This window comes from Equus asinus, chromosome 2, assembly GCF_041296235.1.
Source record: "Equus asinus isolate D_3611 breed Donkey chromosome 2, EquAss-T2T_v2, whole genome shotgun sequence".
NCBI lineage: Eukaryota > Metazoa > Chordata > Mammalia > Perissodactyla > Equidae > Equus > Equus asinus.
Window position 1 is genome coordinate 76,300,969 of NC_091791.1, and position 22,379 is coordinate 76,323,347.

At 52.0% G+C, this 22,379-nt stretch overlaps 1 protein-coding gene across 5 annotated transcripts in view; it reads left to right on the forward strand.

Annotated features, from left to right (window-relative positions):
* The first annotated feature begins 2,309 nt into the window (after window positions 1–2,309).
* The window catches only part of CXCL12 (C-X-C motif chemokine ligand 12), a 133,031-nt gene continuing 112,961 nt past the window's right edge, over window positions 2,310–22,379 (forward strand). The window contains exons 1-4 of one of the 5 annotated variants that reach the window (XM_014859702.2): window positions 2,312–2,480; window positions 6,531–6,648; window positions 8,812–8,898; window positions 14,260–17,491. In XM_014859702.2, the coding sequence (XP_014715188.1) occupies window positions 2,420–2,480; window positions 6,531–6,648; window positions 8,812–8,898; window positions 14,260–14,275 (282 nt within the window). In that variant the 5' untranslated portion in view covers window positions 2,312–2,419 and the 3' untranslated portion in view covers window positions 14,276–17,491. Of the gene's footprint in view, window positions 2,481–6,530; window positions 6,649–8,811; window positions 8,899–9,366; window positions 10,461–11,532; window positions 17,492–22,379 lie in introns of those variants that run through there. The other 4 variants (XM_044758031.2, XM_014859700.3, XM_014859701.3 and 1 more) reach the window with 4 other exon arrangements.

Genomic DNA, 22,379 nt, shown 5'->3' on the forward strand with positions numbered 1-22,379 from the left:
CGTGGAAATTTTACTGAAAACACAGACCTCTGGCTTCCTTATTTAAAGTCCTAACTTCCTCCCCTTCCCTCTGCTCCAGTTTCCTGTAGCACTTAATGATCTTCTATAGACTATGTGCTTAATAGCTGTTCTTTAGTACTCTTTTCCTGTCTCCCGGACCCATAGGATGTGAACTCCAGGAGGACAGGGGTTTGGGGAGGTTTTTTGGTCCCTTTACTTAAATATTTCAAACACCTAGCCCGTGTCTAGCACATAATAGTTGATCAGTAAGTATTTTAACGACTGAATGAAAGAAATGATCAGCACTGACCGGTCCCACGCTAATGTCTATCCAGGGGTCGCGGGGCGCGGCCAAGCAGGAGGCCCTGATTCCTCTCCGCCCTGTCCACGTGGGTCCCTCCCAGTGGCTCTCCTAGGCTGCGGGGGCAGCATCAGATTTTGTGGCAAAGAGGAAGCAAGCTAGAGGTTTTGGCGTTTGCTTTGGCCAGACTTGCGGGCGAGGCTCCGCGCGGCTCCCGCTGCGCTCTGGGCTCCATGGCCCGCCGCCGGGCTGGCTGCCGGATCTATGGCGGAGCCCTGCAGCTGTACCCTGCTGCTCAGCCGTCAGGGCCTGGACTCAGCCTTGCCGCACCAGGAGCCCAGGGGAGGGGGACCAGGAGTCGGGGGAGGGGGGACTTCGCCACCAGAGGGCGCCCGAGCCCAGCCGCCGTGCTTTGTCTTGTCCGCCGCCTGCCAGGGTTCGCTGGCTTGGAGATAACTAGTCCTCGCTCCGGAGACCAGGTGGAGGCGTGAGGATGCCCGAGGATTGTCTTCCCCACTGGATTGTTAGTTAAGTGCAGGGATCAAGTAAGTAAGGTTCCCGGCCCTAGGCCCAGTGCCCCGAAGTAGGCTCGGCCAGATGTGAATGAATGAATGAATAAGTGAGTGCAGGTTCAGAGCGCACCTAATTGGGCGCGAAAGTAGTTTCGGAAAACAAGACACACATGGCCTTTGTCCCGGAGCTCTCACAGCTTCCTGCAGACCACCCCCTCGCGTGGCCCTCAGCTGGAGCTGCCGAGCCCAGGCCAGCGGGGCCCGCCCACTCCTCAGATGGCCAGGACTCCGGGGCTCCCCAGAGACAAATACCTGTCCCCACCGCGCGTCCCTCAGGTGGACGCGTGGATAGAATTCACTCCATTGTCCGGCTATGCTGGTAAGAACATGGGGAGGTGGCTGGAGCGTCCCGTGGTCACTAGCGAGACCCAACAGGGCGCTCTTCTCACCTCTGCGCCTCCTGGGACGCCTGCCTGCACCCCTCCCTGCTCGGCTGCTCTTTCTCAGAGTATCTGGGTTAGGGCGCCGCGGCGGCGGCCTGCCAGAAGGGCTGGACACCGCTGAGGGACGACTCACGGTGTTCTCTGCACCAGAAAGACAGTCGCCAGGAGCACCCTCGGGGTGGGAGGCGGGAAGAAGAGGAGTTCACTCATCACTTTGGGTCGTCCAGGGCATTCACTGGGGAGAGGGAGAAAATGGTGACGTTTAAACAGTTATTTCCAGCTTCCCTTTATTGGATACTATGTGTCGGACTCAATGCTGAGCACCGCCCGGCAGTGGGGAGGCGAGTCGGTCCGTCCTCCAGGCCCACTCGGTGGAACCGCACAGTCGAGAGAAGAGAGGTACAAAGGGCCAAGTAAATTCACGCTTACTAAGAGCCTCCAGGGCGAAGTGCTTTTGTTTCCTTTGGCGGCACAGCATCCTATTTTAGGGGCCCAACTCTACAGTGAGGAAACTGAGGCTCGCTAGTAACTGATAGTGTTGGCTGGGAATAGGAGTCCCTCTGACGGTAGAGACCGGACTCCTTCCCTACCGCCAAGCTTTCCGGGCCACTGCGCGGTGAGCCTGGGTCGGTGTCACCTCGACGTCCTGCACTCCGAAAACAGGACTCTCTTAGTTACCTCGGGACGCCGCCGGCCCAGCTGGCCCTCACCCCTAGGACCGACTTGTTTGTGTTTCCTTGGTTCTCACTCAGCTCCTGCGGGACTCAATCTCTCCATCTGCATGATGGGAACAATGACCAGACCTTCAATAACCAACCTTCCCCTGGGTTCCTCGCTGCAGGTCAGGCCTACAGAGAGGGGCCCAGGGGAACCTGAGGTCAAAGGCCGGAGAGCACGGCAGATCCCAGAGCACTCCGGGGGCGCAGGAGGGGTGGGAAGGAGGGGACGGGAGAAGCTGCCGTGCGGGGGGAGACGCGCGTGCGAGCCCCCTGCCTCCGCAGGGATTCGGCTCCAGGCCCGCCCCTTGCCGCGCGCCCCGCCCCGCCCCGCCCCGCTCTCGCCTCTAAAGTGCTAGGCGCGCGCCTCCCGCCGCCGCACTTTCACTCTCCGCCGCCGTGTTCGCTCCGCGTCCGGCCTCCGTCAGCCCGCCGCCTGCCCGTGCCATGGATGCCAAGGTCGTCGCCGTGCTGGCCCTCGTGCTGGCTGCGCTCTGCCTCAGCGACGGTGAGTGCACTGGGCGGCGGAGGCGTAGGCAGGGCGCAGAACTCAGCGCCCCGTGCGGGGCCGCGGCTCCCCTGCCCTCGCCAGGACCGCCCTCAACGAACCCAGTTCTCGCCACTGTGCACAGGAGAGGTTGAGGCAGTCCACTTCGCAGGGCGCGCTCCCGCGTGGTGCAGTGGCCGAAGCCCGGTGCGTTGCACCGTCCGCGCTGAGGCTTCGCAGTACGCAGCCGGGCTCGGGTTCCAGGACGGCTGGCGGCCGCCAGACCTCGAGCGGGCTGCAGAGCGAGGTCGGGCAGGATAACTGGGTGGGAGCGCGCGGAGGGCTCGTTCGGGGAGGGCGCGGGGTGTGGCGCCAAGTCAGGAGCCGCGGGCCCCAGGCCCTTGCCGCCCAGCCCGCAGCTAGTACCGTCGCGCGCTAGGCTCGGTTGCCAGAAGCGAGTGGGCTCCGAAGACCCGCTGCGCTGGTGCTGGAGGTGCGATCGGCAGTTCGTGTGGGAGAGAGCGCTTTGCAAAGCTTTTGCAAAGCTTCGCGGCGTGCTTGTCGTGGCGGTGCAATTGGGTGCCGCTCCGTGGCATCCCCTTCACCAGAGGCCAGCCCTCTCTGCACTCACCCTGGCGCGTCTCCGCGGGCGAATCATACCGCGCAGCTGTTGGGGTTGCGCGGCTCGCCTGGCCATGCGTCTGCACAGCTCCACGGTCCGCAACGACGCGGGGAAACTGGGCGCGTGTCCAGCCACTGCCTCCCTGCCTGTTCCCGGGGTCACCAAAGGGAGGCCCAGGGACCGTCCAGGTCGCTCTTGCCCCTCCACAGCCCCCACAACACACCTGCAGACAGGCACCTTTGTCTCTGGCCAAGCGAGGGCACTACCTTGGAATGAGAGCTGCAGCAAAGTTCAATCGCCAAGGCCTTAGGCCACTGAGAAAGGTGGTGTCCCGTTTCACTGGGAGAGGGAGAGAGCTTTTTTTTTTTTTCTTTTGAAGCTTAAGAGAAATCTCGCTGTTTTGTCACAGGACACTGTTGCTGCAAGCCAAAATAAACTGTTGTCTCCGAACACGGAAAACAAAACCATGTTAGCCCGCGCTGCCCTTTCTTGGCTGCATGCGAAGTTTCGAAGGAACCCTGCAAAGGGCTGAAGCACGCTCTGAGCGCTTTGGTGCTGCTGCGGTCTGCGCAGCACCGGAGCGCCTGGAGCGCTAGGCTGGGTTCGGCCGCGGACCTGGCATTGCACCGCGGCATCCTTGGCGGCGGTGGTCCTGGAAGCCAGTGTGGGTAAAATGAGCATGCCTGCTGCTGGGCCAGGCTGGAGGGCCTGGGCTAACAGGGATTGGCAGCTGAGGGCCTGGGAAGTGTTCTTTAAAAGTGCAGCAAGTTTTGCTGATCAGAACTGCAGAGGGACAGGGATGGAAGGCAACTTAGAATTTTTCTCCTAGCTGGAAAAGTATCTTAGGCTGTGTCTCCACATTGACCCCCAGGTCATGGGGAACCTTCTGGTTTGGACATTAACAATTGAGTGGTATGGTGAGAGTGGAGGTGTGTGCATCTCTCTGAGGAAATGGTGCTGCCCCCTCCCCTAGGGAGTTGCAGAAAAGACTGGAATGCAGGGACTCAAGTCCTTGAGTGCTGAGCACAGCTGAACTGCAGGGAGGACAGAGGAAGTGGGGGCCTCATCTACAGACTCCTCCTGACCCTGGGAAGGGTTGGTTGTTGCCCCTCTGAGTTGCCTCTTGGCAGCTCAGTGGCCAGGTTAGAGTCCTGGGCTCCAGGCAGGTCTGGTTCTCCTTGCATGCATAGACCAGAAGGTACTTTTTGACCACCTGGAGCCTGTGTGCCCTCTGGCTGCATACTGAGTCTCAAAGCTGCACGCAGGAGACTTGTTCCGGCCCCTGCCCTCCCTCCACTGGCTGACCTCAGCCAAGCAGCTGGGCCCCTGGGTGCCCTGGGCTTCCAGGGGTTAAACCCAAGGTGGGCCTCATTCCCAGGCCTGGTTGGAGGGGCTGGCCAGGGCTTCTCTGCTGTAGAGTGCAAGCTTCTCTGAGAACTGCTCAGGAGCAGGGCCAAGTTCACTAGGTCCCAACCCCAGGGAACATCTGGGCCAGTCAGCCTTCTTGCCTGTACTCAGTCACATCCAGAACAGTTGGAAAAGTTGGTAATATTGACAAAAAGCACAGTGGGTGGACAGAGCACCAAGTGTCTTGGTAAGAGCACTTGAGGAGGCCCTGTCACTTTAAAAACCTGTTGAAATTCCCCATTTGACAGGCAGGCAGCTGGGTCCTGGGAGCAGGAATAAGAATTACCTTTGAAGGAAATGAATAATCCCAGGGGGACAGAGGGGACAGAGGAGAAAAAGAGAAAGCCTGTGTTTTGAGCTCAGAATCTGCTCTGATTTCTGGCCTGATCTCCACTGCTTGCTCCATGGAGTCACAGCAGCTTCTCAGACATGAGAGTAGCAGCCCCCTCCCCCAGCCCTGTGCTGCCCCTGCTCCTCTCGCACTGTGCACCTTCCAGCTCTTTGTTGCTCTGGGGTGGGGACCCTGTCCTGTCCCACCACCAAGGCCCCAGTTCTCTAGTTCCACTCAGCTCAGAAGGACCCATGAGAATTCCAGGGAAACCTGGAGGCAGGCCTCTCTGAGGGGAGACTGTGGCTCCTCCTTTCCCCGGGCCTCCCAGCCCCCGACTCTGGGGTTGCTTTCCCAGGTGATCTGGTTACAGGGCAGTACAGACTTCCCTTGCAGGGACTCCTTGCACTTGCTAAAAGCCAGGCCCCAACAGCAACTTCTGGAGTCAGATGAGATGAAAACCTGAATGCTGCCCCCGGGACTCTCCAGTGTCATGAGTCACTGAGCATCCTGAAGCTGGGCTTTCTCCTTCCTGGTTTTCAGGGAGTCGAGTTTGGTCCTGGGGACAGTGTGGTCTGCTTCCCGCCCCCATGCCACCCCAAGTCAGCAGCTAAATAGGCTGCTGTACCCAGGCCATGCCGTCTCTCAACTGATGCAGCCTTTAGAAAAAAAATTAGCTAGTCCCTTCCTCACGAGGTTTCATGCCCCAAAGTGTAGAACAGAACCACGAGGAGGCCTCTGGGAGCTCTGTAAACAGGCAAACTTTTTTTTAAATCTCTGCACTAAATATTCTCAGACATACGTTTAATCCCTGATGAAAGGATCCACAAATTCAGATAATTTGCGGTATTAAGTAGGGCTTGGATAAAATCTGCAGGAAAAAAACCAGCCCACAAATCCCAGCCCCTCGGGGCTTGCAATTCTAGACTTAAAGAGTGAGCAGTGGGTTCTGCAGGAGCCCTTTGCTAATTTACACTAATGAGTGTCAATTATGGCATTTTGCAAATTGGTGAATTGGCAAACAAAGATGTAATATAACCCAGGAGGCTATAGCATCCCTGCCCTGCAATGAAAGCCACAATTGACTCCAGCCCCAAGAATCTCCATGCCTTCGGAGCAGTGCTGGGGAGAAGGTGGGACCCTGTCCTGCCCTCTGGGGACTCCAGGTAGGAAGCAAGCTGGGAGTCTTTTTTGGTTGCCTGGACTTAAGGTGAATGTGAGGAGAGGAGATAGGGGTGGGCTGGGCCGGTAGCATTCCCAGGGGAGATGAAGCAGGCAAGAGAGCCTGGAGGCTCCTTTCTGCTCCCCTTCCCTGAGTAGGGAGGTCTTTCTAAGTTGGTCCTAGAGAAATTTATTTTGGACAGAAAAACTGGGAGCCTCAGTACTTAGACTGAAATTATCTCCTGTAATTGCTACCTTTATCTTGAGACGCCTCAGCTTCTTATTTTAATTTCCCTGCCCACCTAGAGTGTAGCTCTCTCCAAGAAGGGCCTTTTGCCCTCTGGTCCTGTAGAAGCTACTCCTGAGCCCACCCAGAGCTCACTGTGCTGCTCGAGGAGAGGGTTTTTGCCAGGATGCACCCCTGACTTGTCCCATCACTCTTAATCCTACCATCATTCCACCATCTTAAGCCTCAGCTGCAGAAGCAGACACACGTGTATCCCCAAGGCCTGGCAGGGTAATGACAAGATCCTTGTTATCATTACTCTTCTAGGGAAACCAGTCAGCCTGAGCTACAGATGTCCTTGCCGGTTCTTCGAGAGCCACGTTGCCAGAGCCAACATCAAACATCTTAAAATCCTCAACACTCCGAACTGTGCCCTTCAGATCGTGTAAGTCTGAACATCATCGTCCAGGGACGTCACATCTAATGGGCATAGTAACACCTAACTCACAGGCTTGTTAAAGCTAGAGAAATGACACATGCGCAGAGTCCAGCCTTGAACTCGGCATCATTAGAGGCAGGTGTTATTATCACCACAAGGACTTTGAGTTCACCACCAGGCAGGACTTTCAAAAACCACTCTTACCCTTGGTGCCGTGCTGGCTCATTGTGGTCCTCATCTTTTCTTTCCATGCTTCCTCCCTCAGGCAGCTGATGGCAGCACAGCCTCCAGACTGGAGAAACGTGGGCTTCACCAAAGTTTCTGTGGAAGTCCAGTAAATTTGCCAGCCCTTGGTTAGTGATGGTTTTGTCTGTGCTGCCAGTTTCAAGACTTTAGTGCTCTCAATTAATCCTTTATCACAGCACAAACTCACAAGACCCAAATTCAGTCATTTTTAACCATTTGGTGAAACTCAAAATTATCATCTCATTTAAGTATTTTCTCAAACATGACACATGAGTTTCTGTTTTTGCTGGTGTTGATGGCAACTGATAACATTTGATTTCATTCACATGGGAAAAGAGACCAACCAAAATCACACCTACACAAGACACACAGATCTCTCGCCCGGTGTGGGTGCATGAGGAGAGCCTGCTGTCTGTTGCTGGCCTCCAGGTCTCCTGTGCCCACACTTGCACACAGCGAGCGTGGTCCTGTGTCTAGACGCCGGGAGGTGAGGCTTAGGTCCTCCTAGGGGAAGCTCACCTCCTGTGGGTTCCAGTGCTAAAAGTGGGGTGGGAACACAGAAGTCGGAATGAAAGCTGCAACTCCCTGAAGGCCTTTCCACCCAAGGCCAACTGTTTTTAGGTTTGATTTTCTTTGTCTTTTTTTCTGGCCTGTCTGCCTTGAATGTGTTTGTCGTTTACAGTCTGTTTTTGGCCACTAGAAGATGAATGTTTTTTCACTTACTCTGCTTATAATAAAATACTCTCTCTCCTTTGAGAGGTGTTTTATCAGATACTGAATTTAGCTAGCATGAGCCTGCTTTCCAGGACAGATTGTGCTGGTTCAGTTGCCTGGGAATGCACCTCGAAGCTGAAGAAGCCAAATATAATTCTCAAGTCTGAGCCAGTACAAAATTAATATACGGCGGTACCCGGATTTGGACCTCCAACTGCCTTGCTTCGAGCTGTACCTTTCCTCTGCACACCTCTGTCACTTAATAGTTAGGCTGTGTGAAGACTCCCATGGATGTCCCCGAGCCACCATGATGGCCTTACCTGTCCTCATAGACCCATGAGTGGTGGGCAGGGGAGTCCTCAGGGTGCTTGAGAGTATCTGGTACCCAGGGCTTTATGGAGGGGACCCAGAGAGGTGAGTCCAGGTCCTCCCCAGGAGTTTTTAGGTAGGGAGGCTGTGAGTAGAACGGAGAAGTCGGAGGAAGGTGGGTTATGAACTTTTCAAAAACAAATGAAATCATGGAGCAGTCAGTGAACTTGTAAAATCTCTCTAGAAACCATTTTTCTGGCAAACTACGTACACTATCCCTGTCCCATCCCACCCCCACGCCGCAAATGCTCCTCTCCTTGCCCCCTCACTGCCCCCCCCACCCCCGGCCCAGACCACTGCAGTACCTCTTTTCAGGTCTCCTGCCTGCAGGCTTACTCTTAAGTCTGTTTTCCATGTACTATCAAGGTTACCCGCCAAAATAAAATCTGCTTCTGTCACTCTCCAGTTTAAAATCCTCCCAAGTTTCCATAACCTTGCAGATCAAGTCCCACTCCTGTGCCCCTTGCACCTGCTCCCTGGGCGTCCTGGCTCCTGTGCTCCCTTTGCTGTACTTGCTCTTGCCTTCCCTCACCCTTTGGTTTACTTGCCCAGCTCTTATCCTTCAAAGGCCAGCTCAGATGTTCCCCCTGTGAAGTCTCCCTGGACCCCCCCCCCAAGAAGACTCTTTCCACTTCCCTGTATCTCTGCAGTGGAACTTGCCACACTGCTAGCTTTGTATGTCCCCAGTGCCCCTTGAATTCCTCTGGAACCTGAGCCTGCTAAGGCGGGCACCTGGGCCAGGTAAGGGTCCTGATGTGGGGGCCAGATGAGCAAATGCCCACATCACAGCAGTGCCTCCTTCCGCTCAGCTGCACACTGTCCCCCTTTCTGTTTTGGCAGGGCAAGGCTGAAGCACAACAATAGACAAGTGTGCATTGACCCGAAACTGAAGTGGATTCAGGAATACCTGGAGAAAGCTTTAAACAAGTAAGCACGCAACAGCCAAAAAGGACTTTGCACTAGACCCACTTGAGGAAAGCTAAAACCGTATGAGAGATGAAAGGGCGAAGGTGTTGGGGAGGAAGGTCTGAATGCGGGGGAGTGCATGGACCTGGGAATGGGCTTGAGGTTTGCCCAGCATGTAGACAATGGCATTTATAGCACATGGTACGATATCGCAGCTTGTATTCATCCGTGCCCCGTACCCTTGCATATTGGCCGTTTTATAACTGGGGTTTTTCTAAGAAATTGTATTATCCCAGCAGCATTTCCCACCTGTCGGTTCTCTCATGATCATCACCATCATCATCATTCTCGTTATCCTTTTCTAAATCAGTGATTACTTCAAGATCTGTATTTGGTTTATTTTGAAGCTTCTCCTATTCTTCCCTGGGGGATCTGGGCACAGTCAGGTGATGGCCAAGCTTAGAGCTCAAAAAAGTGTCCTTCCTCCAGATGCTGAGGCTTGGAGGAACACCGTGGGCAGCTCCCACAGGGGGCACCTCCTAGAATGACAGCCCTGAGTGACTCTCAGATACTGACCAGTGCCAGGCAGTGGCCACCACCTTCACCTCCTCTTTCAAGCTGAGTGATTGGGTCTGCGGGCTCCATGTACCAGCCCCCATCACTGAGGACTGTGCTCAGACCTTCTCCTGGTCCTTCCCAGGCTTCCCCCTGCCTCCAACAGCATGCTTTCACCTCACTTTCGCTTCTCATTTCTGTACGTGCTCAGCGGGAGAAGGGTGATTGCTGGGGCTCCCACCCCACAGCCCCCTTCCCCCCCCTTGCCCTCCTCTCCTCCTCGGCCCTCTGTGGGATCCTTCTCTGGCCTCCTCCAGAATGGGACTGGCCCTCTCCTGGGCCATGTGAGATCGTGTCTCTGCCTTCCCACAAAACACAGGTCTTTGCAGAATCAAATGCAATTTTCAATCTGAGAGTTTGCTTTGAGGAATTTGGTTTCTGTGATTGCCTCTGAAGCCTGTATATGCCAGGGAGGCTGTACAAACTCTGAGGTTTCTGAAATCAGAAGTAAAAAAGTAAATGAATAAAGGAGCCTCTTGTCACTCACCCCAGCTCCTGAAGCCACACAGGGTTTCAGGTTCCAATCAGAAATGTTGGCAAGTTGAAATTTCCATGTATATATGTGATCCACAGACGGGCCTGGTGGTATTTGTAACATTTTGCAAGGCATTTTTAAAATATTTTTTCATGCACAACTTTTTTAAACGTTTCTTTAGAAAACAAATGTATTTCAGAATATATTTATAGTCGAACAACTCATATATTTGAAGTGGAGCCATATAAATGTCAGTAGGTTACATTTCTCTATTATCTTAAACTACTGGCAATTTGTAAAGAAATACATATGATATATATATGTGATTGCAGCTTTTTGATGTTAGCCACAGCGTATTTTTTCACTTGTACTAAAATTGTATCAAATGTGACATTATATGCACTAGCAATAAAATGCTAACTGTTTCATGGTATAAACCTCCTACTGTATGTGGGAATTTATTTACCTGAAATAAAATCCATTAGTTGTTAGACGTGAAGCTCAGATGTATTTCTGGAGTTTATGAAGATAAGCTGGCCTGCTGGTCAGGTGCCTTAGACCCTCCTGTTGAGGTCAGCTGTGAGTGACAGTTTCACCTGCAAGTGACTGCACCCGGTTTTCCTCAGGAGCAGATTAGATCTGCAGCTCAAGTTTTTGCGTCTTTTTTTTTTTTTAACCCAATGGAAGTAGTGGTGCTGGTGTTCTGAAGAATAATATTTGGCTCACTAATTCCTCTTCCCCTTCCTCCTCCTCCTCAGTTCTCCTAACATGCCCATGTAATCTCCAGAAACTCAACCCTTGTAATATTCAGCTTTCACATTTTCCCATGTAAAAATCCCATAATTCCCAGCCATGGTTAATATCGAGCTTTCTCAGGAACAGGTGGCCTCACCCCATAAATCATTAAATACCATTCAGCTTGAATCATTTTAATGTGACAGTCATGAGCCAGTTGCTCTAATAAAATTCTGCTAACCAGCTCTCTCCCTCACTCTCCAGAACAATCCCAGTCATTCCCGGGGGTGTCCACAGGCATCTAGAAAGGAGAAGGTGGCATCTGGCCACCCTCTTTCTCCTCTTCTGGATGACCATCTGAATCTTGGGCCTCCATCCTCCAAAGCATTATTCGATTTGAAGTGCAGAGATTTTTTACATAAAGCAGAGCAGCTCTGCCTTGAGAAGGAAGGAGAACAGATGGGGTGAGATGGAGGACCAAGTCCAGCCTGGCCCTGGGCCCTGGCGTGCCTTCGCACCCTTTTAGGTGTGAATTCCTTTCCCCATTGGAAGCATCAGGCAGTAGTGGGAACCAGGGTCAAGTTGGCAAATTGGCAATTGCTCTAACCAGTTCGCAGATGTTTCAAAAGTCTGTCTAGCTTTTTTTTGAATTGGGGAAAATGCCTAATTTATCTTAATTTACTGATGGCAGTGCTTTGCCCAGGGGCCTCCAGGCCTGAGACTGAAGACAAAGTTAAAAGGATACATGGGCCAGTGTTACATATTGTGCAGACTGAGACAGACTCTTGTTTGTTTCAACAGTATTAATGATTCTACTAATTTTATCTAAGGGGGCGCAGAGAAGAAAAAGTGGGGAAAAAAGAAAAGATAGGAAAAAAGAAGCGACAGAAGAAGAGAAAGGCTGCTCAGAAAAGGAAAAACTAGTTATCTGCCACCTCGAGATGGACCGCAGTGCTCTCTGCTCCTGTCTCTCCCGGCGCTTTGTAAATTTGCTCTTCCCCTCCTCCAGGGTAGACCCCTGCCTCCCGGGCTCCGCTCAGACTTCTATGGGGGAGCAGCACTCTGCTGCCCCTGTGGCCACACTGTCTCCTGTATTTATATGCTTTTTAAGGCCTTTCCTGGTCTACTAAGTTATGAAGAAAGTAGTTGTGTAGAGACTGGGGTTTGGGTCTGTGACGGGGAAACTCCGTGCTCAGGACTCTATCTAGAGTGGCCGAGGACTCTAGAATGGCCAGGGGTCTCCAGCATCTCTCTGGGCTGTTGAGCCTCCCACTCAGCCCTCCGCTCCCTCCCTTAGAATGCCCATGATCACTCTGGAGCTCACACAGCTCCACACACCTACAGTCTGCATTCCTGTCTGAGACCAGGCTGTGGCCGCCTGGCCTGCACACAGGGCAGTCTGCTAGCCCAGCAGCAGGAGCCTGGCCAGCAAGGGGCATGTGCCTTATACCCTTATTCCCCGCCCCTTGGCCTTGGTGGTGCAGAGCTGGCTGTGGCCATGCCACTTGCAGGTGATAACTGACTCCTTTGCCCAAGTGCCTGACGCCTGGCCCTCCACCACTCTGCCGCCAGGGGTGGGACTTCTCCAGCACCCCCCAGGCCTGGGGCTGTGTGAGTGGCTTTACCTCCAAGCACAAGTGGGCTTCTGCAGACTGTGGGGAGAGCAGGTGGGAGCTCTGCACTCTCAGAGAGCAGCTGTGGAAATGCTTCTCAGGGAGCCTCCTCGCCAGGCAGTTCATTTCGTAGATTCTTTAAACAGGTCCCCGATGGATATGGAGGAACTGTGTGCAGGGCCTGCAGCTCCGGGGACTCCTGCCCTATCCCCTCCCTACTTCTGCCGGAGAGTCTCCATGACCCTGTGTGATTACGTTCGGGAACACAGCTGCCTCCGTCCTCACTCATGGGAAATATCTGCTTAAAGTGGACATGGTTTAAGTTCTAGAACTTTCCTCCCCCACCCACAGATTTATGTCTGAGATTTCTTTCCAAGTCTCTCTAATTTGGATGGGAAGGAGAGGGATCACATTGGAGAGAAAGGCCCTGATTTTCAGTGCTTTGAAAAAGGATGCCTTGAATACCTACTCTTCTCCCCATCCCCTGTCACACATAAACACACACTCACCCTGCACCCCAGACCCTTGGGCATAATTTCAGTACATGGGTCCAGAAAGATGAAATGGTTGGAGGATGGAGCAGATGGATTTCAGGAGAAGAAAACCCTAGGTCCCTGCCTGTCACCCTCACCTGGGTCACACAGCCCGTGTCTTCCTTCTGCTTTAATGCACTCCTTCATGGTTACAGGATGCAGAATTGTAGCCATTCCTTTTTGCCATTGGAGAAGTGTCCCCCTAGGGTCTTGCTGCCAAAGGCCTTTTGTTCCCACTGCCATCTCTTCTATTTGGCCACCTCTCCCAGGCTGAGCCCCTCTTGCTGGCACTGGGAATAGCAAACCTGCTCCTGGGTGTGTGGGGTGCCCACCTCCTCCTGCCCTCCCAGCCTCTGAAGGCATCTGGATGATGGCTGGGCTGCCCAGGGCTGCCGTCCTGCCTGTGGGAGCCAGCAGCAGTTCTGGTCTGTAGGACCTTGGCTTAACCTTAAAAAAACACCCCGAAGAAGGTCAGACCCAGGCCTCCATGCTCTCAGTTCTTCACACTGTAGGAACAGTGCATCTCTGTGCCTAGAGAGGGGTGGCAGGTCCAGCCTGAGCACCATGGAGAGCTGTTTGCCATCTAGCAACAGTGAGGCAAGCTATTGCTTCTCTAAGGTGACAAACTGCTTTTTGCAGTGCTCAGGGCAACAAGGTTTCCCCTCCATTCCTGGGGAAGCCGGGGCTGCGGGGACTAAGAGAGTTGGTGCCACATTAAGACACGCAGGCAAGCTTGAGTCCTGTCCTTGTATGACTCCAGTGGCCCCAGGGCTTCACTATATCTGACAAGTGGGCATAGCCCCAGCCCCGTCGAAGAGAGGGTCGCCGTGGAAGAGCCGAAGAGGCGGACCTTCGTTCTCTTGGGGGTTGTAACTAGGCAGGCGCGCGCCTGCACCAGGTGAACAGTGTGCGGCGTGCAGCAGCCGGTGCGCCCGACTCCTGGGCCCCCCTGCCCACGCTGGCCGAGAGGTCCTGAGGCGAGTGTGGGTGGGAGGTGGAAGAGTTCAGTAGCACTAAGACCCAGGACGAGCCGGCAGACTGCTCCTGGCTCCAGACCGAGCAGGGAGGCCATCAGTCCTAATGTCTGTGCTGGCTGAGGCAGTGCGCCCTGTCCTGTCGTGTGACCGCTGTGCCATGCTGTTTCAGTGACCTCCTCCATCCACCACGCCCCATGCTTGCTGCACCCGTCCGTCTTCTCTGCTTCCCTTTTCCAATTGATCCCTTGCTTCAGCCATGGCTCTCTCTCTCACTGCCCTCCCCCTGCCCAGGGCCTCGGAAGGGAGACGCACTGCGACGACTTGGAAGTCAGGCGTCGGGGGCCCTGCTGGAGCGGGGCTCAGCATCTCAGGCATAAGGCCTGGCTGCTGTGGGAACCCGCCTTAATGGTGTCTCCCTCTGTTCTTGTTAACAGGAGGTTCAAGATGTGAGAGGCGCAGGTTGGGTCAGACGCCTGAGGAAACCTTACAGTAGGAGCCCAGGTCTGAAACCAGTGTTAGGAAGGGCCTGCAGAGGCTTCCCAAGGCCTGGGCAGGGCCGAATGCATTTCCAAGGGCTTTGTTTTGCACAGTTTGCCTTACTTTCACCGTTTGATTATGTAGCAAAATATATGATGTTTATTTTTCATTTAGTTTGATTATCCAATGTCACTGGTGACAGATAGCAACTTAGACTAAGACCATTATTTTACTTGCTTTATTGTAATATCTTTCCCATGGAGCCCCAGGTCTGATTAGGGGTTCCTGAGTTTTGTCTCTCTCTGAGCTGTGCAGGCTGAGACCCCAGACTGAGGGAGCCTTGCCCACATCATCATGTCCTAGGATGGAGAAACCACCAGGAAGTGTCAGGACCAGTCAGCATGGGCACACCCTAGGACTGCCCTGTGCCGTAAGGGGTGATGAAGAGTTAGGTTCTAGTGGGCCAGGCGGGAGGCTCACCCTTCCTCCAGGGGAGAACTGGAGTCCGCCTCTTTGGCGAGATCGCAGGGCTTCCCTGAGCTGAGGCAGCAGGAGTGTGAGGCCAGCGTAGGGTGAGATGTACCCCTCATCCTGAGCTCTCCTCTACATCCCATCATGTTCTTCTCATCATTCTCTCTCTCATCCATCATCATGTGTCTCCAAGACTGTCTCCATGACCCCGGAAAAGGACTCTCTCAAGACCAAAGCTTTAATTTAAACTGGGCATGAAGAAGCAAACCAAACTGTCTCCTGTTACCGGGTCCTGAAAACACTGTGCACATCTGTGTCTTGTTTGGAATATTGTCTGTTGTCCAATCCTGTGTTTTTGTTCAAGGCCAATGTCCTCAGTGCATGCACTGTCAGTTCCTCGTATGCAAAGGCTGGGAGTGAGGAGAAGCCCGTCTGGGCCCCTGACCAGGTTTCTGATGAGGACAACCATCCTTTGGGGTGGACAGCCTTGGTTTCCCCACTGATCACAAAGCTGTGGCAGATCAACAGAGCCCAAGGGAATTTGGTTTATAGCAGTGTTGACCTCTGAAGACACCGACCCTCCCTGCTTCTATGGTTATTAATAGCTCAGAAACAGAATTTTGTCTTCATTGTATCAAGCCCAGCATTGCTATGGAAATAAGAAAGGAATTCTCAACTCTTTTGGTTTTGAAAACCCAGTCCATAAAATGATCAGTCTTGGACATGAAGATTCCTTCCCAATTAAAATTTAACCTCATCTTCTTCACCATTGGGCAATCCCATTGTCTCTTATCTTGCACGGTGGCTGCTGGAACTTCTCTGCTGCCCCTGTCTTCTTGTGCTTCTGGGACCTCCAGCAAGACATTCCTCTTAGAAAATGATGGGATATTTGGGAAAGTAAGTTAAAAACCCTGCTGTTTAGAGTGTGTCCTTTTACTGAGGGCAGTTTGTAGAGTTGAATTACATAGTTTAAAAATTTCACTTTTTGAAAAGGTAGGCATTTGAGGGCTTTATGCTTGTTTTGGTGTTTTTCATGTGGTCTCACAAATACTTTTCCCTTTGGATAAAGATCTCAGTAAAATTTTTAAAATTAAGAAAGTGGAAAAAAAGGACAAAACAAGGAAATGTATCAATTGACAGGACACTGTAAATAACATGCAGAAAGTGTATTATAGTAAAACAGTCTTGAATTATAGGTGTTTTAAATTTAATAATCTTTGAGTTATCAGTAGCATGTGTTAGGCATTTCCATAGACATTCCTTTAAATTGGATCTTCATGGTAGAAGGTCAGTCCATCAACTGAACAAGCATTCACATCAAACCAGTTAGTTTACATTGAAAAAGTAGAGTATGGGGGCCTTTATTAGTTATAAGGGATACACAACTGGTTTCAAAACCCTCTTGAAATCAACCTGCCACTACAGGGCTCCTAAATTATACATGAAATGATGAAACTTTCAGTGGGATAGTCATTTTCCAAGTAATCCAAGATATTTAAAAATCTCATGGAAAATTTGGGAGCATCTTCCCCTGGAATCCATGAACCAGAACCATTAAATCTCTTACTCCAAGAAAATAAACATGTCCTTAAATCTTGACTACAGTTAAGGAAAGAATCATTTCTATTTCTCCTCTATGGTGGGAAAAATCGATAAGAGTAGAAACTGCAGAGAAAATTATTTGTGTAACAATTCCTCTACTTGCAATCTGCCCTAAAAGGAGATTCCCAGCTAAAGCAAATATGCGTTTAAAGAGTCTATTTGCAAAACAAAAGGCTCTCCAGATCAGCCTGTTGCTTTCAAAATACAAGTCAAGGGCATCAGTTGCTGAGGGGTCACCCAGCTGTTCCTCCTGGTCCAGTGCTGCTTTTCCCTGACCTTCCTTGGGCCCTTAGTAAACTCCAGGGCAGTCCGCCACTGCCAGCCTTTGCATCAGGACCAGGCCGGGGAGCCTGGGGGACCAGGGCTCACAGACGTGCTGTGTGTTGAAATCTGAATCTGTGCCATGTGTTGTTTGCACTGTTCTTTGTCCAGCTCTGGCCAGGTACTGAGACCCCAGCGAGAAGGCTCAGGAGGGGCCCTCTGCTTGTCTGTCTGTCCTCCAGAGAAAGGAGGTTCTGCTTTGAGCAGAGGCCTGAATAGTGAAAGGTTGCCATCCCCCAGTGCGAAGTCCAGAGAACTTCAAAGCCTTTGCATTGATCCGATTTGACCTTCCTTTCTGACCGCTGCCTGGTGTTATCACTGTGGGCTCCCTCGCTGGGAGTTCACCACCCTTCTCAGGTGGAGCGCCCTTTTGCAGCTGGATGAGAATTGTGGGGTCCTGATCCCTCTACACATTTTCCCTGACCCATTCCAAGGGAACCCCATCCTTGGGAAATGCTCCCTAGGAAACTTCAAGTCCTAAGCAGACCACTGACACGGCCAAGTTGAAAAAAATCTCATAGGAAACTTGTTACTCTGCAGCCTCGCTGGACTCTCAGTCCCTGAGCAGTGATGGGTCAGTGTTAAATGTGATAAATACTGTATTTTGTATTGTTTAAAATGCATCTCCCAGATAATGTGAAGGTGGTCCAGGAGAAGCTTCCTGTATGCATTGTGCTTTTTTTTTTTAACAAGTAACAACTCCTTTTGAGAAACAATTTCTACTTTGAAGTCATATCAATGAAAAGATGTATATGCACTTATAATTTTCCTAATAAAGGCATGTATTCAAATGTAGCAACCAACAGTTTGAAATTAGTGTTACCATTTGGAGTTTTCCAGACTTGGTTTTTCTTCCTCAAACCCAAAAAAGAGGGATTATGTAATCTTAACTACAATAGTTAGAGGAAAACAGGCCACTGTAATCACACTAATCTGAGGTAAGAGTTCTGGGGGCATACTTGCCTCGCCCAGTCAACTGACCCTTAGTAGGGGAAAGGCACTCCCTTTTCTCCAAATGTCCTTAGTTTTGCTAGAATCCCTTCCTAAAGGCAAGCTAGACCTCTACTCCAGAAGGGATGGGTTTCTGCAAGGGCCCAGCATTTGCCTGTCAGCTGTGGAGAAGGAAACCTGCGCTCTGTATTTCCCAGGCTTAGTAGAAGACAGCAGAGGCCCCATCCCTGAAGGCATTGCTGAGGACCCAGCACCCTGCGCATTTTCTGTCCTGCACAGGGGCCCTCCTGGAAGCCAGACACTGATTCTCTGAACTGTGGCCAGCCAGCCCTGTCCCGGACACTGTGAACAGGGATTGAGGGCAGTAAGCCTGACAGACAGGTTCTGTCCTTACAGAGGTCGGTCAGCCCCTTCACACTTCCTCCCACATTCTCTCTGGTCCATAGTCAACCATGCTGGAAAGGAGAGGGCAACACAAAAGCCGAAAATGTCTCAGTCCAGATTTTTCTGTCCCCCAGATCCCCTTGCCCATAGGCCCCGATGTCACCATGTACCCCTGTGCTCAGAACCTCCCAGTTATTTATAGGGTGGCCGTGATGTGGTTGCTAAGTTGCAGGTGGACTGGAGGGAGACAGAAGGATGAGAGGAGGCCACAGCAGGAAGCAGCATGGTCTCCTGGGACAAGCATGGGTGTGAGGATTAGCAGACCAGCCCTTGAATCCTGATCTTCCCTCAGAAGCACTCTGTGACTTGAGACATCCCACCTGCCTGGATTCTCAGGCTCCCCGGCTATAGCCTTGGAGCTTAGTATCCCCCGGAGTTGTGAGGATTAGACTGGGGTAGTGTGTACAGAAGACATTTTGCTCCCTCTGCCCCTGTCCCCTGGGGTCCAAAGAGCTGGAGTAGGTCAGACCTGCCTCTGCTGAGACCCACAGCAGAGCTCAGATACCAGCTGGAGCTAGAAGTGATCTTAACTGTTGAGCTTCTTGCTCTTAGCTGGCAGACTGGGAGAAGCCTCTTGATTGGGGTCTTGTGGGTTCCCTGAGTGCCTGTGCAGTGCTGGCTCCAGTACACTCCACCACTGTGTGTGCACCAGGAATTAACCTCTGGGTTAATTCTTCAGAATCATGTTGACTCTTCAGAGTGATGTCATATAAAAGAAAAAAAAGAGGCAGTGGCCTACCATGCTTCACACGGCTGATGGCCCTCATTAGTCAGCCAACTACCGCTGCGCTGCCAGGCCTGTGCTAGGTGGAATAGATGCTGTGGTGAGCAAGATGGCTTACTCCCTGACTTCATGGAGCCTGCAGTCTGGGGACTGACTTGCAATTAAGTGAGCATTTTCATAAAGCTCGGTAAGTGTAGGTCAGGTGCATCCAGGTGTCGGGGATGCTTAGAGCACCATAAACGGCTCCCTAAAAGAAGTGCTGGTAAGCCGAGACCTGAGAGCAGTAGATTCCTCTGGGGGGATCTACTGTCCCATGAGGACTGCCCCTGAGAGCCCAGGTGGTTCCTTCTGTGGGTTAGAAATGAGAGCTGATTCTGCCAGGGGTGCAGCTCATGGGGGAGCCCAGCATGAGGGCAGAGGGAGCTGGATTTCAGCCCCTTCACTCCTCTCACAAACCACACAAATGCAGCTGAGAGGAGCTGAGCCCCCACAGGGAGGAAGTTCTGGCACCTGGGAAGTATCATGAGGGGGTCCCCTCGGCACAGCTGATTGAATGGTATGGAATCTGGCCCAGGCTGGCTGATCCAATTTGCTGTCCCAGAAGTACAGAGTTGTGACTCACACCTCATTGGGTTTTCTGACCACAGTTGAGAGCCTTGTACTTGGAAGTGTGCGTAGCCAGGAGACAGAGAAACAGATGAAACTGGATGAAACGGATTCAGAGAAGTGGGGATGAGAGACCAGCCACCCTGGGCAGAGGTGGGAGTGGCTGGGACGGTCCAGTAACACTCCCCGCACTTGGGTAGCATATATTTCAAATAAAGCCCTCACAAGAGCTAGAATGAGGATTTCTGCTAATTATACTCAAATAACCATCACTAGGGGCAATTAGGCAAAGTGGGCAAGGAGGCTCAGCTGTGAGCTGGTGCTTGCACAGGGAGTTATGTTGGAGATCTCACTACTCCCTCTCCAACCTCCCCAGGGTCTGTGCTGAGCCCTCTGTCTGGCTTCAGTTTGAACTCCAAGGAAGGACCACGCCTGTGCCTGTTACCCTGTTAAGATTAATAAATGACCCTAAGCCCCTTCCCGACAAAAAGGCACACAGATTCTGTTTAGGGCCTAGACGCTTTTCCCCCACTGAAAGCACCCACCAGCACAACCCAACTTGCCCACATCAATTGTGGTGAGATGGCTGAACCATGGTCAGCCTGTTGACAGCTCCAGGCCAGCCCCAAGTATGGGGAGGGGAAGCTGAGATCTACCCCACAGCCTGTGTATCCAATAAGAAGAACAAACCAGGACAATTGAGTTCTCAGGTGAGTCCATCCCTAAGGCCTCCCCTGCTAGACTGTAAGCTCCGTAATGTCTCATGGGGGTTCAGGGAGTCCCAGTGCCCAGAAGAGTGCTTGTCATAGTGGGTGTTGAACAAACGTTTGATGAGCCAGCTGACATCCTCAGGTTGTGGGGCATCAACAGGCCCTGAGGCAGCAGCCTCCCGGCAAGCCAGAGACAAACTGTGCTGGCCTACCTGGGGCTGGAGCTCCTCTCCAATCTCAAGGAGGTTGCTCTGCCACGTTTTCAGGAGTTAACGTTCATTTTAGAGCAAATGAGTTGCAGCTGCCTCTTGGCCTGTGAAACCAAACAGAAACAAAGCAGAGTGAAGCCCTAGATGAAGCCTCTTACACTCCCAGCCCTTCTACTATTCCTGCAAATGGAGGGGCATGTGGAGTGGCTAGAGGTTCTTGTGGACTGGTCGCCAAGTGGGAGGAGCCCTGGACTTTTAGGGAAAGTGAGTAGCTGTTCCTTGCTGTGTAACCCATCCTCTGTTAACTATAACTCAGTCCACACTGTTCCTGCACCTCTGCAGCTGACTACAGCTCAGAAAAAAAATACATCCCTGCTGTCTGGTCTCTTTAAAGTCATGACCCTAACCAGAAATAGGTCCTCAGAGGTGCCAGCATCCTATCACAAGTCCCTGCCCCAGTTGCCCCTCCTGCTAGGTGCTTATTCCACACTTTCTTCTCTCTTTAAATCTTCATCCTCTTCTCCCTCTGCACTATCAGCTGATGATCTGGCTTCTGTGTGAGAATACAAGTGAGCAATAAGAAGCGGACTTCCATGATCTTCACCTCTCTTCCACCGCCTGTCACTGCTGTGACCCTGCAGGGAGCACCCTGCTCGCTGGCCACCCTGCATCTGGTGGTGGAGCCCAGTGCTTCTCCCCTGCCCAAGGACATCTCTCCTTACCTCCCCCTCTCTCCTGCACCATAAATCTTTCACTCTCTACATGGACCCACCAACATGCAATAATAACTCCCATTGAAAACAAGACAAAGTAAAAATAAAACACCCCTATACTCTATCCTTCTACCCTTATATCCCCTTATAGCTTCTGCAGTATTTTCCTGCTTCTCTTCCCACAAAAGTCCTCAAAGAGTTGCTATATATCCTGTGTCCACTTTCTCTCCTCTCTCTGTTCTTTCTGGAATCCACTCCAATTAGAATTTTGACCCTACTACTCACTCCAGTCGAACTGCTCTTTGTCAAGGCCATCACTGAGCCCTGTTTTGGGAAATCCAATGATCACTTATCAATTCTCAGCTTACTCAGCCTATAGGCATCCATGGCATCACTGATCACTCTCCTTGAAACATTTTCTGGTTGGCTTTCAGGAGACCACTCCTGACTGTTTCTTCAGCTTCATGCCTTCTCATTTCCCTTTGCTGTTTCCTTCTCATCCTCCAGACGTCTAAACACAAGAACACCCCAGGGCACAGTCCTCAGATGCTCTTCTTTAGCACCAGGTCAACCCATTCACTCTCTTGGCCTTAAACACCAGGTAAATGTGGAGGAATCCAGGGCGATATCTCTCCTGAACTCCAAGCTTGTACACTCAGCTCCTCTGTTGAAATTTATGATATGCAAAATGAAATTCCTAATGTCCACCTTTTCCTCAACCTGCTCATCCCCATTTCTGCAAATGACGACTCTATCTTCTCAATTGCCCAGGCCAAAACCTTATGGTCCTCTTTGATTTATTTTATTCTCTTGCAACCCTGAGCTAAACCATTAACAAACTCAATTAGCAACCTTCAGAACAAATCCAGAACCCAATCACTTCTCACTGCTGCCATGTTGGTCCAAGCCACAGCCATTTCCTATGTGAATCACAGCACTAGCCCCTGGCCGGCCCACCCTTATGCCCTGCAGTGTCCTCTCAACAGCAGGAAGAGTAGACCTGTCATGATGCCCGGCCACGTCACTCCTACTCAAACCCTACAGTGGCCAACAGGGCTTTACACCTGCTGGCCCCTGTCACCTCTCTGACCTGACCCCTTTCTGCTCCAGCCACACTGGCCTCCTCTCCCTTGAACAGGCTGGCCCCACGCCTGGCAAAGGACTTTTGCACTAGTTGGTCTCTGCCTAGATACCACAGGGTTTACCCCTTCCTTCCTTCAGTCTCTGCCCACCATCATCTGTCAGAAAAGCCATTGCAGACACCCCGTCCTCTAGGGCAGTCCCTCCCACCGCTGGCCACCTTATCCTGTTTGTTCTCCTCCGTAG